General features: G+C 37.0%; 5 protein-coding genes across 5 annotated transcripts; 3 read left to right on the forward strand and 2 right to left on the reverse strand.

Moving 5' to 3' along the window:
• Positions 1-919: 919 nt before the first annotated feature.
• L201_007512 (uncharacterized protein) lies at positions 920-3,778 on the forward strand (the record flags this gene model as incomplete). The annotated part of the gene is made up of 8 exons (XM_066223218.1): positions 920-991; positions 1,106-1,580; positions 1,664-1,717; positions 1,817-1,983; positions 2,436-2,531; positions 2,605-2,811; positions 2,983-3,627; positions 3,689-3,778. 8 exons carry the CDS (start codon positions 920-922, stop codon positions 3,776-3,778), a joined length of 1,806 nt encoding a protein of 601 aa, XP_066079315.1.
• Positions 3,779-4,233: 455 nt separating this feature from the next.
• On the reverse strand, positions 4,234-8,610 carry L201_007513 (uncharacterized protein; the record flags this gene model as incomplete). The annotated part of the gene is made up of 10 exons (XM_066223219.1): positions 4,234-4,590; positions 4,670-6,415; positions 6,476-6,728; positions 6,793-6,919; positions 6,986-7,209; positions 7,272-7,785; positions 7,861-7,935; positions 7,997-8,070; positions 8,126-8,255; positions 8,322-8,610. 10 exons carry the CDS (start codon positions 8,608-8,610, stop codon positions 4,234-4,236), a joined length of 3,789 nt encoding a protein of 1,262 aa, XP_066079316.1.
• A 1,416-nt stretch (positions 8,611-10,026) lies between these two features.
• L201_007514 (uncharacterized protein) lies at positions 10,027-11,333 on the reverse strand (the record flags this gene model as incomplete). Its single annotated transcript, XM_066223220.1, has 3 exons — positions 10,027-10,105; positions 10,529-10,844; positions 11,177-11,333. The coding sequence occupies 3 exons, from the start codon at positions 11,331-11,333 to the stop codon at positions 10,027-10,029; spliced, it is 552 nt and encodes a 183-aa protein (XP_066079317.1).
• Positions 11,334-12,284: 951 nt separating this feature from the next.
• Positions 12,285-13,621, forward strand: L201_007515 (uncharacterized protein; the record flags this gene model as incomplete). The annotated part of the gene is made up of 7 exons (XM_066223221.1): positions 12,285-12,306; positions 12,389-12,420; positions 12,538-12,581; positions 12,679-12,780; positions 12,897-12,987; positions 13,189-13,382; positions 13,504-13,621. The coding sequence occupies 7 exons, from the start codon at positions 12,285-12,287 to the stop codon at positions 13,619-13,621; spliced, it is 603 nt and encodes a 200-aa protein (XP_066079318.1).
• A 772-nt stretch (positions 13,622-14,393) lies between these two features.
• L201_007516 (uncharacterized protein) lies at positions 14,394-14,816 on the forward strand (the record flags this gene model as incomplete). The annotated part of the gene is made up of 1 exon (XM_066223222.1): positions 14,394-14,816. The coding sequence occupies one exon, from the start codon at positions 14,394-14,396 to the stop codon at positions 14,814-14,816; it is 423 nt and encodes a 140-aa protein (XP_066079319.1).
• Between the last annotated feature and the right edge of the window lie 196 nt (positions 14,817-15,012).

A 15,012-nucleotide genomic window follows, 5' to 3' on the forward strand; every position in this document is an offset into this window, starting at 1 on the left:
CCATAATAAATAAATAACATTACATACGTACACTGTATACGATCCTTTGACATATCATGCATAAAACAACAACAATTCATGCCATGTATAATAAGTCATCTATTATTTCTTTAGAAGCAGCCTAGTAGTGGTACATAATCGGAATAACCCGATAAGCTACGTGCTTGTTGAGATCGTCGGATGCGATATAACCGGAGTGGCCACTGTAAGTAGTTAAATCGGACATGTGCGTGTTTACATATACATGTTATCTATCAAAGCTGAACAGAGTCACCTGAGTATAGATAAGCAATCTACAGTATACATTATACTGTAACGACATGAATGACAGCATGGTCGACATATTCCCCCCATCGATAACATTTCAATAACAACTCATCCTACGTGTGTGAATATCTTAACCCATTCTATTCCATACTTTACTGCTCAGCAATCACCTCTTCTCACCTCCTATCATCGTCACACGGTTCGACTTTTCCACCCGTTCATCTTGATCACCCTACTACACCGGGAACTTTTATCGTATTACATGGTCGGTTCAGCCTCGATTCGTTAGACAGCAACATCTTCAAACAAACAATCCTTTGTATCTCAAGAGGAAACTCATCGCCTTCGTCCATTCGCCTTGAGGTGTTCTTCGATCATATCCGATCATCCTGGACGAGCTCACAGGTCACACTGAGACGATTGAGTGATCAAGATAGATAGCTATACACATATATATATATAGATCTGAATCTTCATCCACACTATCAATATATCCTGTCATTATTCTACCGTCGGACTCAGTTCATTGCCCACTCTTACACGTTTTCCCACTCGTACATCAACTCGAATACCTTAGGAGGGATTTTTTATTTCATTGGCAACTTTACCAGATTTAACCACACCGGGTTCAACATTAATACCTTGATCGAGCATGTCGGAATTACAGCAAGTTTTAGAATTATTGAAGAAATTGGATAATAGACAAGAGGAATTAGCTGCTCAAGTGAGTTTTCAATCTATTTCACCGGAACTATTCCATTTTCACTCCTTGTCCTTATTCTATATTCATTACGATGTATCAGGTGTATTCCAAGCTGATCATTACACCTATGCCCAGGTTGAAGCTTTGAAATTATCATCTACATCATGTCAATGTAATCACACACATTCTCACTCTCCTACAAACCATCAATCAAATTCATCACCTTCATCACCCTCAACACCAAATCCAAATCTTACGATCGTTCCAGGCTTAGATACCATTTCTTTACATGGTGGATCATTACCAAATTCACCTATTCCTTCAGGTGGTAATGGTAGATCAAATTCAGGTGGTGTAGAACAATTAAGATTATCTAGAGGATCATTCTCTCAATCACAATCAAACACTTCAACAGGATTTTTACCTTCTGTTTTTGGTACTTCACCTCCCGCTTCTAACGGAACATCAACACCATATGGTAACTTAAGTTTGGAAGCTGCAACTCATGGTTCAGGTGCTCCTGGTGCTTTATCACCACCTGAAAGTAAAGATAAAGAAGGGAATAAGGATAAGAAGAAATCTGGGTATCCTAGTAGAGTTGTCTTGACAAGTAGGTAACCCTCAATCTAGCTTGGTTATATGGAGAAGTCAGGAGCTCTTTTGGCTGACTTCCATCCTGACTTTCTATTATAGCTTATCCGTCTCAAGCCGGTATCCATCCTATACCTCTCAAATGGGGAGGGGGTCGTAAGTGTCTTTTCCATCCTCAATATCATCATTTTCAAAATTGAGACTACTTGTTATTTTGAGCTAAGATGGACTACGACATGTGAAAAAATCATTTAGCCACAGGCCGTGAAAGAGGTCCAGTTGTTTGTTCAAGAATTAAATCAAATTTACAAATAAGAAATTCAATCGGTGCTCATGCAGGTTCATATAGTATTTACAGAGCTTTATCAATTGCTATGGGTCAGTTAAGAACGGATTGGAGACCTGATTTGACGAATACTCATGTGAGTGACTCTCTGTATATCTTTTCTTACGTTCCACCTGCTTTGCGAATAGAACGGACAAGATAGTGGTCCATGCATTCCCCCAGGATTATTTAAGATTGTCAAAAAAGGAACAGAGACGAAAGAAAGAGAAATGGGAACAACTCTTTTAGCTGCATTTTTAGCCGCTACTCCTTCTTACCTACTCTCCCACCGTTTTCGCAGATTCGCAAGCAATACAACTTCTCCCAAATGACTATCTTTCCCGGCCATCAATTTACTTGAAAATGCCGTAGTTCTACTTCTCCTAGATCGCCTGTCGTGATCACACCCCCTGGCTTATCAGTCTCGGCACACTATAGATGTAGAAGTGCGGTATCAGATGAAAGATACATACAGCAAAATGTTACCTATCATTGTGGCATGAAACAGCATGATGGACAAATGCTGACTTGCTTTATCTCTCTCATCAGCCACCTTTCGTACTTCCTCCAACAGATGGATGGTTTGGCGATAAGATCGTATCATTCGATCCTTGGGGAGCGATGTCACAAGAAATTTGGGCGAAAGTGAGTAGACTGATCCGAACTTAGTCAAGTAGTTTGCAACCTGGTTCCTGATATATGTCGCCTCCATTGGTAGGAATATGCCGAAGGTCTTGATGTTCGTCCAACCATTTCACAAACCAAAGCACACATCAAGATTGAAGAGTTGGATGTTTTATTCCGTAAGGGCGAATTTCCGATTGATGGAGAGATTGTTATCAAATCACCTGAATTGGCAGCATTCCCTGGTGTTGATCAAGGTATAGAAATCAATACTTATAAAGCTGCCATCGATCCTGTTTGGGTGAGTTTTCTATCTCCCTTTGATACTCAATAGTCCGTGCCCAATAGCGCAAGGACATAAAATGTCGCTTGGTAATTCACAGAACTCGCTGGCGAACGCGCGCATATGAACCTGGCGAACGCTTGTTTATGCTCACTTCAGCTAACCTATACTGGACTATATCCGATTTAGTATTTACCTGGAGTTGCTGCTCGACTTGGTATTGAAGAATCGAGTCTTCGAAGAGCTCTTTTCGAGGACACAGGTGGTATGTACCCGGAATTACTCACCCGACCCGACATAAAAATCTTTTTGCCACCTATTGGAGGAATAACCTTGTATATCATTGGTGATCCGGCCAAACTTCAAGATCCAAACACAGAAGTTACATGTCGACCTCATGATTCTTGTTCTGGTTCAGATGTTTTTGGTTCAGATATCTGTACATGTCGACCTTATTTGATATTTGGAATTTCAGAAGCTGTTAAATGTGCTCAGAGGGGTGGGGTGGGGGTGATTGCCTATCTTCAACGTGAGGGACGAAGTTTAGGTGAAGTTATTAAATATATGGTTTATAATAGAAGAAAAAGAGGTGGTGATACTGCTGCTGAATACTTTAACAATACTGAGAAAGTGGCTGGTGTTAAAGATGCAAGACATCAAGTTCTTATGCCAGATGTACTTCATTTCCTGGGTATCAAAAGGATCGATAATCTCATCTCAATGAGTAATATGAAGTATGATGCCATTGTAGGAAGTGGTATAGAGGTCATCAATAGATACGAGATACCTGAAGAATTGATTCCTGCGGATTCTAGGGTTGAAATCGATGCTAAGGTGAGTTGTAGTATAATATTGACAAAGATTTTGAGCCGCTTATTTATTCAATATTGTATAGATTCAATCTGGTTATTTCTCAAAGAAAGAAATGACAGATGAATTGGTTAAAGCTACAAAAGGAAGAGATTGGGGTAAGTCAAACTTATGACTGTTCGATTGCTGATAGATTATAGATGATATCGTTCATTAAACTCGAGAGAATCTCTAGATAAGTTCATTAGATGGAGTACTCAAATGAGATTACTATATATCCTCAGATCTGTTTATCAGATTTCAGAGAAAGTCACTAAATCCGAATCATCAATTGTCACATGTTTATGTATGCATATTTGTTTTATATCAATCAGTTTCCATAAAAATCACTAGTTTGGATAATAAAGCACCAATTATCTGAAAAATACTCCCTTTCATGGTGTAACTTCAGTTTTAATTCCTCTTTTATTCTCTAAATTCTACTGAATCCTATTTACATTGTACTTCGTTTTTTTATTCTGTCAAACTGAAAAACCAAATTTTGCCTTGTATAGCATGTTGATTGTATATTTTTTCAAACGCGTGAATGTGATATTTATTCGTATTCTAAGTCTCAATTGTATCTATGGTTCATGTACCTTTATAAGAGGTCTTACGTTTTCGAGGAGTTGATGGGAGTGATGGTATATGAGCGAATGGATCTGATTCTCCAGATTCAGAAAGACTTTCTTCTGTTTCTTCACTTTCAGTTTCGCTTTTCTTGGTTTTCTTCTTTTTAGATTTACTTTTTTTAGGAGTTGATTTAGCTTTTCTTTTCTTTCTAAGTTCTTTAACTAAACCAGCAGATACAGCTTGAGGTAATCTCATCGTATTTGAAAATTCTCTTAAACTGTCATACCATTCTTCTTCTGATGTAGGTAGACAAGATTGTGGTATTTGCTTCAAATAAGCGATGATGTTGAAATAAGTGATTGAATAATTGCCAATCTAACATCTCAATTGAATGATAATTACATGTTTCATCTGGACAATTCCACTTTAAAGGTTTTTTCAATTTCTTTCTAACTTCAGATTTAGTTTTTTTTGAAGCATTTGCAGGTATCTTCTTTAAATGTGGATGATTATCACTGAACATCTGAATAAAGTGTAATAAAATATGTGCTCTTTGATCTTTTCTATCGTGATAGTATACCATTCTATCTGTCCAAGTCTTAGTCTCATCATATAGACAAATGAAACATCTACCAAAGTGTGAACAAACGAATGAATTGGCGTGAATGATGACAGCTTGCGCTCTTGTATCTTGTTCAGTGGCATCTATCTCAATTGGTAATAGATTTTGTAGATCTTCAAGTAAGGTTGCTCGTAAATCTCTTTCAGCTTTCAGTAACACCATATCATCTCTTGCTGCCCATGTATGATGACCTTCTAATTTGATTGTTTGGTTAAATTCATATTCACAATATTGTTCCCATTCTGCTGGATCAGGGTGGAATGCACAATCGAGTAAGGAGTATTTAGGATCAGGAAAATGATGAGGACCAAGTGGTGTTGGTTTGGATTGTTGACGAAGCGCATTGTCGATACGGGCACCTAGACTACAAACCATAAGCTTGTGTCGAACGATTAAGTGCATGAACTGTTGTTCTCTTGATTCCGTATTGACATAACCGCAAGAGCATATTTCACCAGCTCCATGATTGTACTTAAAGTGGTTTGACCAGCCTAAAACCCATTTCGATTCAGCTTCTTTTACAAGATATGATTTGATAGCATCTACTTCTTGATCAGTTGGATATTCTAATTCTTGAACCTTGATACCGAGGCAGGCAGGACAGGCTTGTATTTGATTGTATGAAGAGATCATATCTGGCAAAGCTTCTTCTTTAGCCTTATCACGCGTTTCGATGAAGATATGTGTTTTAATCTTGTTCATCAGTGTGCCACGATCGGTCTTTTTTGATTTTGGTGATGAGACACAATCTTTAATAGGTTTTTCGCATGAAGGACAAGTATCAACACCGTTAATTTTCTTCACCATCATCCCGGGGTACCATCCTTGAACACCAATTGTTTTTGTAGGTAAATCTAAGATCATACGACCTAATTTAACTTTATCGGTGGAGGGATCCATCAACATTAACATTATAGCTTCTAATGCGTAACATGTACCTTCAATACTAGCATCTTCTGGTGATGGCGTTTCTTCAGGCTCCATCAGGCTGGATACCACCGCTGATTGTTTAGAGGTCTCTTGTGGCACATTTGGTATACTTGAAGAAGATTGTGGTTGAGAAAAATTTTCTACTGACACGGAAGATTGTTTTGATTGTAATTCAGCTATTCGTTCAGGTTGTGTAGCTGTTTGGGAAAAGCTTGAAGGTGGTGGATGATCGGAAGTCGTAGCTCTGACTTCGGCTTGAGATTGGGTTTGTGTAGTTGAAGATTCACCAGCTTGTTGAGATTGTACTTCTTGAGCTACTGATCTACTACTGGTAACAGTGGAGGTTTCATCTTGATTTTGGCGTTTAGGATCGTGATCTTTACATAATTGCTCTAAGGCATCTTCTTCAGTTCCATCAGCCTTGAGAAGTTCAACAATTTGATTCGCTTTTGAAAAATCTAAAGCCATTAGAACCGATGTACCAGCATCAATACAATCTCCAACTAAATCTGCTGATGGGAATGCATCTGCTTGAGAGGCTATATCTATAGCTTGAACTTCGGTCGCGATCTCGTTGGCTAACTTGGAAGGATCCGTAGGTATACGAAGTCGTTTTTCACGGTAAGCTTGAATTTCAGCAGTCAGATACTATGAGAAGTGTCAGTCTTTCTGCTATGATTTGCGTGGCTGTTGAATTGAGCCACTTACCCGTCTATAAAGTACTTCATAAGCGTTCTTATATTCCATTGTAAGCTTTTTCAGTTGGTGTTTGATATTTTCAGGAGCCAAGTCAATCGAACCATATCTAGCGAGATTTCGCGAACGGATTCTTCTCTGCTCTTCTCGAATGTTGTATAAGTCTTCTTCATCCAGCAGTTGTTCAAGTCGATCCTTACTGAGCCACAGCGGCATGTTCGGGTCTTTCTCCATAGACATTTGATTTAGTTTACTTAATTTGTCGCTGCATTCCAAAATTGGGCAAAGTATTAGCTGTCATTTTCATAAATGTGGCAGCAGAAACTTACGCAGTAGAACCACTACCAAATATAGCATCTGTGAAATTTAACAAATTTTTACCTTGCATATATAAGGCCCAGGTATCTTGACTGAGTTTGTGACCTATAGCCAGTTTGAGCACTTCAAGTCGAGTTGCTATGGTACAGTATTCATAGGTTAGACAATTTCATTTTTGAGGGTGCCAATGGCGCTCGAACTTACTATCTAGAGCCATCATGGCTTGTATGGCAGCGGTACGTAAATCATGAGATGCAAATGCTACAGGATAACCAGCCACAGTACAAGCCTTTTTGAGAAGTGCATTGTACGAATCTGCTGAATATGCTTTATTTGTATGGGTAAGCTCTCCAATGGAAGAATTATCGTTTGAGGGCATATTGTCAGGTGATTCGTAGAGTTGGCGTCTGAATATCGGTCTTTCCAACCTGTACCAAGAGTGCTTGAGTTAGCCAAAGACTTTGTGTTTATTGTATGTCTCTCAAGTTACCACTCCTTTTTCCACTTGATTTGTTTGGTGTCTAAGCCCTCTAAGCATTTTGGATCAAAAATCCATTCGAGTGATGGATCATCTTCAATGGCTCCATCCGCAATAGCGATTATAAGTAAGAACAAGGGACCATTGAGTCCAGGTATAGCTGTTTCATACAAGTGATGTGGACGGTTCTGTAATATGTGCATTCTATTAGCTGCGGCAGAATGCACAATAGCATCAAAATAACCTACACTCATCTCTTTAGTCTTAGTGAACCTTAATCTAAAATCGACTGTAGCGATATTATAGTCATCCGGTTCATCACTAGGTGTCAAATGAACAGTAATGTCTTTATAGCATAAAGCTCGAGCATCAAATTCAGAAGTTTGATAGCCCGAAGTAGTTGAACGTAGGATAGCTCCAATTCGTGATGCTGAACAACCTTGAAAAGCTAAAGTGGCCAATTGATAAACACGTGACAGAGTATTCGTGTGGGTTAAATCGGGAGACCAAGTGTTTATGATAACATCTGTAAGTATGTATACATTTAGCGGAGATCGGACTGCTGTACCGATGACTTGGCAATGTCAAATGAGTATCTCACCTTTTAAGACAGCACCATCGGGAGTTCTTCGAGCTCGAGTTTCATCATGCAGACCAAATTCATCCTTCAACGTAGCTACACAGCTTAAGTCAGCAGTCTATTGTGAATGAGAAGAGACGATTTATCAACAACTTACTGTTAATATAGGTATCCGCGGACACCAGGACTGAATTAGGAGTATATGTATCTGTGAAATACTCGTACGCATTCCTATCACGGATCTTAGTGATTACACTTCTAAGGACAGACAGGTGAGCTAACTCACCAGAAAGTTACCAAATTAATATGGCAAGATGCCAAACTAGGTACTTTGTAATCTCCTATTTTACCTGACATACCTCCAACCCTCCAACGCATATAAGCGTGAAGAATCTGGACAGTGAGAGGCGGACCACCTATTGAGCGTTGTTCATCAGTGATTAATCTACGTAATATGAAATATTCATCTGAGTAGTACTTACCATCACCTAATACCTCGTCAACAGTTTTACCATCAGCCCAATATTCAAAAGTTGGCATATTTTCCGGGTGTTGCGCATCAAAATAAGTTTCAGCCAAGTGTTGACGAAACTGATTCATTTCGCGTTGATAATGAGCCAAAGTACTTGGTCTGAGTAGCTTCTTTAATTTTCTGGCTGTTCGAGCGGTCTCACCAGTAGTAGCTGATGTGACATTTCTGGAAGCCCGTAATTCAGCTGCAGTTAACTTTTTGGTACTTTGACGGAGTGTACCACCTCCTTCTCTTGACATGTTGATGTGATTTTACCTAGAACAGAGAAAGTATGATATTCTTTATTGAAAATAAGTGATAAATAAGGATTATAGGATATACAAGAAGAAGAAAAAAAAAAAGATAACGAGAGGGCGGAAAAGTTGAATGTGTTTTTGGGGACGTTCTAAACCACATTATATTGTCAGAAGTTTCGACACACCGTGGGATTGTCTGAATATTCTTCTTTTTTTCGATTTTATTCAAGCGAAAGGATGCTATTAGATCATTGTCTTCGTACGATGATATAACAGGAATTTTGATGAAATAGATTCTAACAAGATCAAAGAAGCTATGAAAATAATAAAGATCGAAAGGACTCTTTTCGGTAAATGAGTTAGTTATTCGGGTTTGAATATGAGTGCCTGAACAATATGAGTCGCGTGTACCTTATCTAATCTCGCCGTTACTCGCGATCATACGTACAAACAATACAAGTGTGTAAGAGTCAATCAGGTTACTTCTCAAAGAAGGAAATGACAGAAGAATTGGTCAAAGCTACAAAAGGGAGAGATTGGGGTAAGGATGATCTTCCAATTACTATCACATAAAGACTCATCATCATGTTTGTGCCTCAAAGAGGAAAGAAATGAACTGATCAATCGCGAAACAATAGATGATATCGTACATTAAATGGCTTCGAAAATCATGCGGCTGCGGCTTATTCACCAACCGTTATTGGCATTGCATGAAACTGGAACAACTTGCATAACACGACAAAGAATTGTTTTGGGAAGGATAACTAAAATCATGGGGATGAGTTCCTGTTTCGCTCGATATGAGGTATTTGTATATAGATAATAAAGGTGATATATATATATGGAGTTTCATGGGATTGACTAATCATTTTTGTATATAAATTAGTATCTCGAACAAATCATGCATAACTTGTTAACCATTTAAGTACGAAGTGAGTTTATTGTTCATCGGGTTATTCAAATCCAAGGAGCGAAAGAATCACTGGAGAGGGAGGGGGAAAGTGAGGATTCAGTTATTAGATTGGTCTGTAGTGCTATGTCAACGTATCTAAAGCTGTATTTCATTTATTTCAAATGCGAGGCGAAAATAAATATGAAAGCAGACATTATGATACCGTTTCTTGCCGTGCGGTATCTAATGTACCGTACCTGTCCATCTAGCATTAAGATAGCATCATGCACTGAATGTCTTGTGTGTTCGAAATATTTTGTGCATGACAGTGTATTCTATAATACTATTACTTAGGGTCTATGCAATAAGATAGAATGATTTGTCTAAAAACGGAAATTTGACCTCCCTTCCCTTCCTTCTTATACTGGTGACTGATGAAATATTGTCGTCACATCTATTTCTACATCCATTCTGATATATTCATTTTTACTAACGATGAGATCGTCGAAGTGGGTTTTAGAAGGATATTAAAGTTGTACTTTGAGATCTTTCAAATCTGTTTGTGAACCAACTGCAATGTTATGTGGTGAAGCTTGTTCGAAAGAACTATTGTGAGAGAAACAACAAGTTTTATGATTCGTTAGCTTCTTCAATTTCAATAATAATATCAATAAAATTTCCAAATATAATGATAAACTCCGTTTCCTTATTTCAGAGAAACTCTACATCCGTATCATCGTCATATTCACTTTCTCAAACGATAATTTGTTTAAACATAATCATACTCCTCTCGTAATCGATTGAAAGAGCTTATGCCCTCTATTCAACTCTTCTTTTCCGTCTTGTTGTTTCTCCTCCATCTCTAGCGATACTTTATTTCAAATATCACACATTATCATCATATTTAATTCATCTTTTTAAATCTACCACGTTGTTCATACACAGCATAATATACCAGAACCTAACATAACGCACGCATGCACGGGACATCACTCGATATTAAAAAAAATATAAATTTATTTAACTCACCTTGGATATCTCATTCTTAAAACTTTTGGTCTTTCAGCTTCTTGAAATAACAATTTAGTTTCAGCAGCATCTTTTGATAATTGTAAATGTTTATCATTTCTTTCTGTCCAAATTTTTGATTCTGGTGTAATTTTAGTTAATAATCTTGTAATATAAGGTAATTCTTTATTTGTTGTAGATTTTTGAAAAAAATCAGGATTTAATGAAGGTGATGTTGTAATTTGATTTAAATTTGATGTTGAAGGTAAATATGGATAAACTAATACTGTAACTGCAGTTAAAATTATTGTGTTTCTCCAAAATGGTGTAAAGAATGCTACATTATTACGTTGTATTGTAAATGTAAATGAATTTATTAGCTTTTTTGAAACCAACCGAGACTCTTTTCTTATATGGGAATTTGGGAATATCTGGACACGTCATATATCAAGATTTTCCATCTCTTTTCATATTCTTTGTTATGTCCTCTTAAATCTGGAATCAATTTCTTTTGACGATATATTCTTTTAATCAATTTCTTTTGACGATATATTCTATTCTTTACACCACGCTTTATCAAACTACCTTTTCCATGATTGATATATATCCTAAATTCGCACCTTGTCTTCTTGCATCATACCAACATGTCATATCACACCAAATACTCACACTCTGTTGTATAAGCATCATCTGATCCTTCTCCATGTTGATGATGTGAATCATCGTGACTTGCTCTTTTAGGTTGTGAAGTTGATATACCCCTAATCATCATTTGTTGTCGAAGTATTGATGAAGTTGGTTTGAGCATTGTTGATCTGACTGACATGTTGAGAGTGTAATTTGTGTATATTCAAGTCTATTCAAATGGGTATTGTCTATGTTGCTATATATAACTCTCAATATGTAATCGTCAACAGTATCGATATCAAACCTCAATGTATCATGTATCCCTTGTAATGATGTATTGAGCATTCATTGATAGGTCCACTATATACAGAGCTCGAGCCTGCAAGACAGCCTTACACCGACGGGGTTAAACGGTTTTATCCTAATGTGGCGTAATTTGATTCCGCTCATATACCATGCCTTAACGTCTGTGCAGGGAATGATAGAAGGGATAGTCTGTGCGTTTATGTTTATGTGTATGGTGACACAACGGAGCTTAAGTGATATCTTTGGAATACCGCCATAACTTGAATCATAAGATTACAGAGCATGCATGAGGTATGAGTACAATATAGGATGCATATCTTCGATTTCACCTGTTTTTCTCACAACTAACAGCTTAAGAGCATACTTGACAATGCTGAATTAATCGAGATATTATCGATTCCAGTTTATGGATACATTTTTGGTGCCTCGGCGATTTAAAGGAGGGAGTAAGTACCCATTTTGTCGTAATATGTCCATGAAAGTAATATCGCAAAAAGACGCGTCCTGCCTTCTGAAATCATTGTTTTGTTGATAGTTGATTCTTGACAATTACCAGTATCGTTTTGAGTATCTAGATACGTTACTATAAGTTTCCCACTGAAAAGACAACCTAATCAACAATCATCATCAGCTGCAGCAATTTAGTTTTTTTTTTTTTTCCTTTCAATTATCGAAAAAAAAGACACCTCTACTGGATTTAGTGAAAAGGATAAAAGCAAACGATATACGAAGTCTTTTCGATTTACGTGACTACCCCGAACCTCGCCAAGACGAACGGATTTATTGCTGAAAATATTTTCAACCACAGAATTGAAGAGAAAGAGAGTGATTCTAATAGATCGGGATGAATATGCAAAGTATCAAATGTATGTCCTATTCGGAAGTCATCATAAAGGGGTCGATAACTCTCATGTACATTTCAATAACATGGCTAATTCTGCTTGATAGGTGTGGTTGTAGGAGATGGTGCTGTTGGAAAGGTCAGTGTTACATATCAACACATATATATATGTATTCGTCGAAGAAAGACAATAGAGTCGATAACGTGAAATATCAGAGGCTGACGAGAGAAGTCTTATCGACAATAAATCAAATAGACATGTTTATTAATATCGTATACGACGAATGCTTTCCCTGGAGAGTAAGTAGTCATTATCTCCTTCTCGCTTCAGACATGCACTGTTGTGCGAGAGTTGTAGGATAAATTAGTAGCTAACTGATTTCTTTCAATCTTTCAGATACGTACCAACGGTATTTGACAACTATTCAGCATCGGTCTTAGTGGATGGTCGACCGGTTTCTTTGGGTTTATGGGATACAGCGGGACAAGAAGATTATGAGTGAGTAAGCAAGGATCTATGTTATCGACTCTTATAATACAAGATTGGAAATTTCAGCGTTACATATCAAGGAGTTACGATGACTGATTTATTTATAAATATTATTTCTTGATTAGCCGTTTACGTCCGTTATCATATCCACAAACAGATGTGTTCTTAGTCTGTTTCTCGGTTGTATCACCTCCATCTTTTGAAAATATCCGAACGGTAAGTTCGATTAACAAAACAAGGTATCACTTATCTGCCATGAAGCTGACGGTAGATATTACATTTCTCTTTTTCATATTATCATACTTCAAATAGAAAGTAAGTATTTCATTTTGAGCGTGTTTCCCACTTTGAACGGTCAATATAACATATTTTACGTGAAAGTCATTTAAGCTAATTCAACTCTTATACTTTTAATAGTGGGTTCCAGAAATAAATCATCATGCACCTGGAGTACCTATAATATTAGTTGGAACTAAATTAGATTTACGTGAAGATCCAGTAACTTTACAAAGATTAAAAGAAAGAAGATTTCAACCTATAACTTATCAAATGGGTGCTCAATGTGCAAGAGATATTGGTGCTGTAAAATATCTAGAAGCCAGTAGTAAAACGTGAGTGTTGTTCATGCGACCAACAGGTCATTTTCATGATTTTCATGATTTCACGATATATCTCTTTACATAAATTTACTGATGATTTTTGAAATGAAAATCCAATTTTAACTTTGGATAGTCAAAAAGGTTTGAAAAACGTATTTGATGAAGCTATAAGAGCAGTATTGCAACCGTCTGTTGAAAGAGCAAATCCAGGTGCGAGTAAGAAGAAGAAGAAGCAGTGCGTGATATTGTAATTAGGGTTTGGGTGCTTGAAGTAGAGTGATGTGGTCTTTATACTATCTGTAAATGCCCTTCATTCATATTTGCACGAGATAGGCCTCCATCAATTCTGCATCAGGATGATTTCCCGCTACGAACGGTTTATCTATTCTCGTTAAAATGGATAAACTGTATGTGACGTCGATTTATGAAACACTTTCATCTTATCCTGTGTATATAGCTGGTGAGATTGTGACGAATCTTCTTGAATACTTATATTTACGAACACCTTGTGCAGTATGCTCAATCACATGATGTAACTAAAATAATCAAAGTCTTCAAATCATATATAAGCTTTGTTTTTTCTATTGAATAGATATCTGACTAAAAAAGGCACACTTCACACAATCTATTCAAACTCAAATCGCACGAGTCTGGGAGGTCATAAGCAATTCATGAGGTCGACCCATAAGTGCCTTCATTTTGAAGCCATTCTGAACTGCTGAGAACATCTATATATAGATACTTCCCTCATGTTAAACTATTCTTTACAAAATTGGCATTTATCATCTACTATACTGTAACTTTCTTACATTAACCTTCGACAGTCCTGACATCCATCGAATTCGCTACAGACTCATTTACCAAGTTGGGATCGTTGAAGGTGAAAAAACGGGATATTTATAGGAAATAAGTGGAAATTGCAACATTTCAAATTTCTAATGTGAGTAGATTACGATTTGTTTGGCATCGTCCATATATATATAGATAATAACTCAAAAGCTCTCTCGCATTCAGTTCAATACAATGGCAGTACATATAACTCCTGATGAATCATACCATTTATGGATAGCTTATAAACATCAATTAGGATGTTTGATTGAAGGTAACTTTAGTACAATACAATATTGCACTAATGGTGGTGGATACGTTCAATTAAACTCAACAGTGGCGAATTTGACTCAATATCCAACTTATTTCTGTGCATTACCAAAAAATGATAAAGGTAATGAAACTTCTGTCAATTATTTAAGAGGGAATTATAATTTAGTTGGGTTAAATACTGCTGGTTGTAATAGTGATGAATCTACACCATCCGGTCTTCGATCTCATGTTTTAAGAACAAGATCGACTATGGGTGATTTACAAGGATTTGGGGACGGTTTAGGTTATTTAGTTTACTTTTGGTTTTGGGCAATTGGTTTATATGTAGTAAATAAATCTCTTTAAACAGTTTAGAGCTGGATAAAATGCTGCTTTGGGTTATTAGGTAATTCCCATAAAGAAAAAAAAAACTATAATGGGTTAGTTCAAAACTGGTTTAGGTGTAAAGATAAATGATAGGTCGATACGAAATCGAGGAAGGAGATTCTGTAATCAATGTAGAATAATTCGTGGGTGTTTCGTCAGCTTGCATGAAGGTTAC

This window comes from Kwoniella dendrophila, chromosome 10 (genome assembly GCF_036810415.1).
Source record: "Kwoniella dendrophila CBS 6074 chromosome 10, complete sequence".
NCBI lineage: Eukaryota > Fungi > Basidiomycota > Tremellomycetes > Tremellales > Cryptococcaceae > Kwoniella > Kwoniella dendrophila.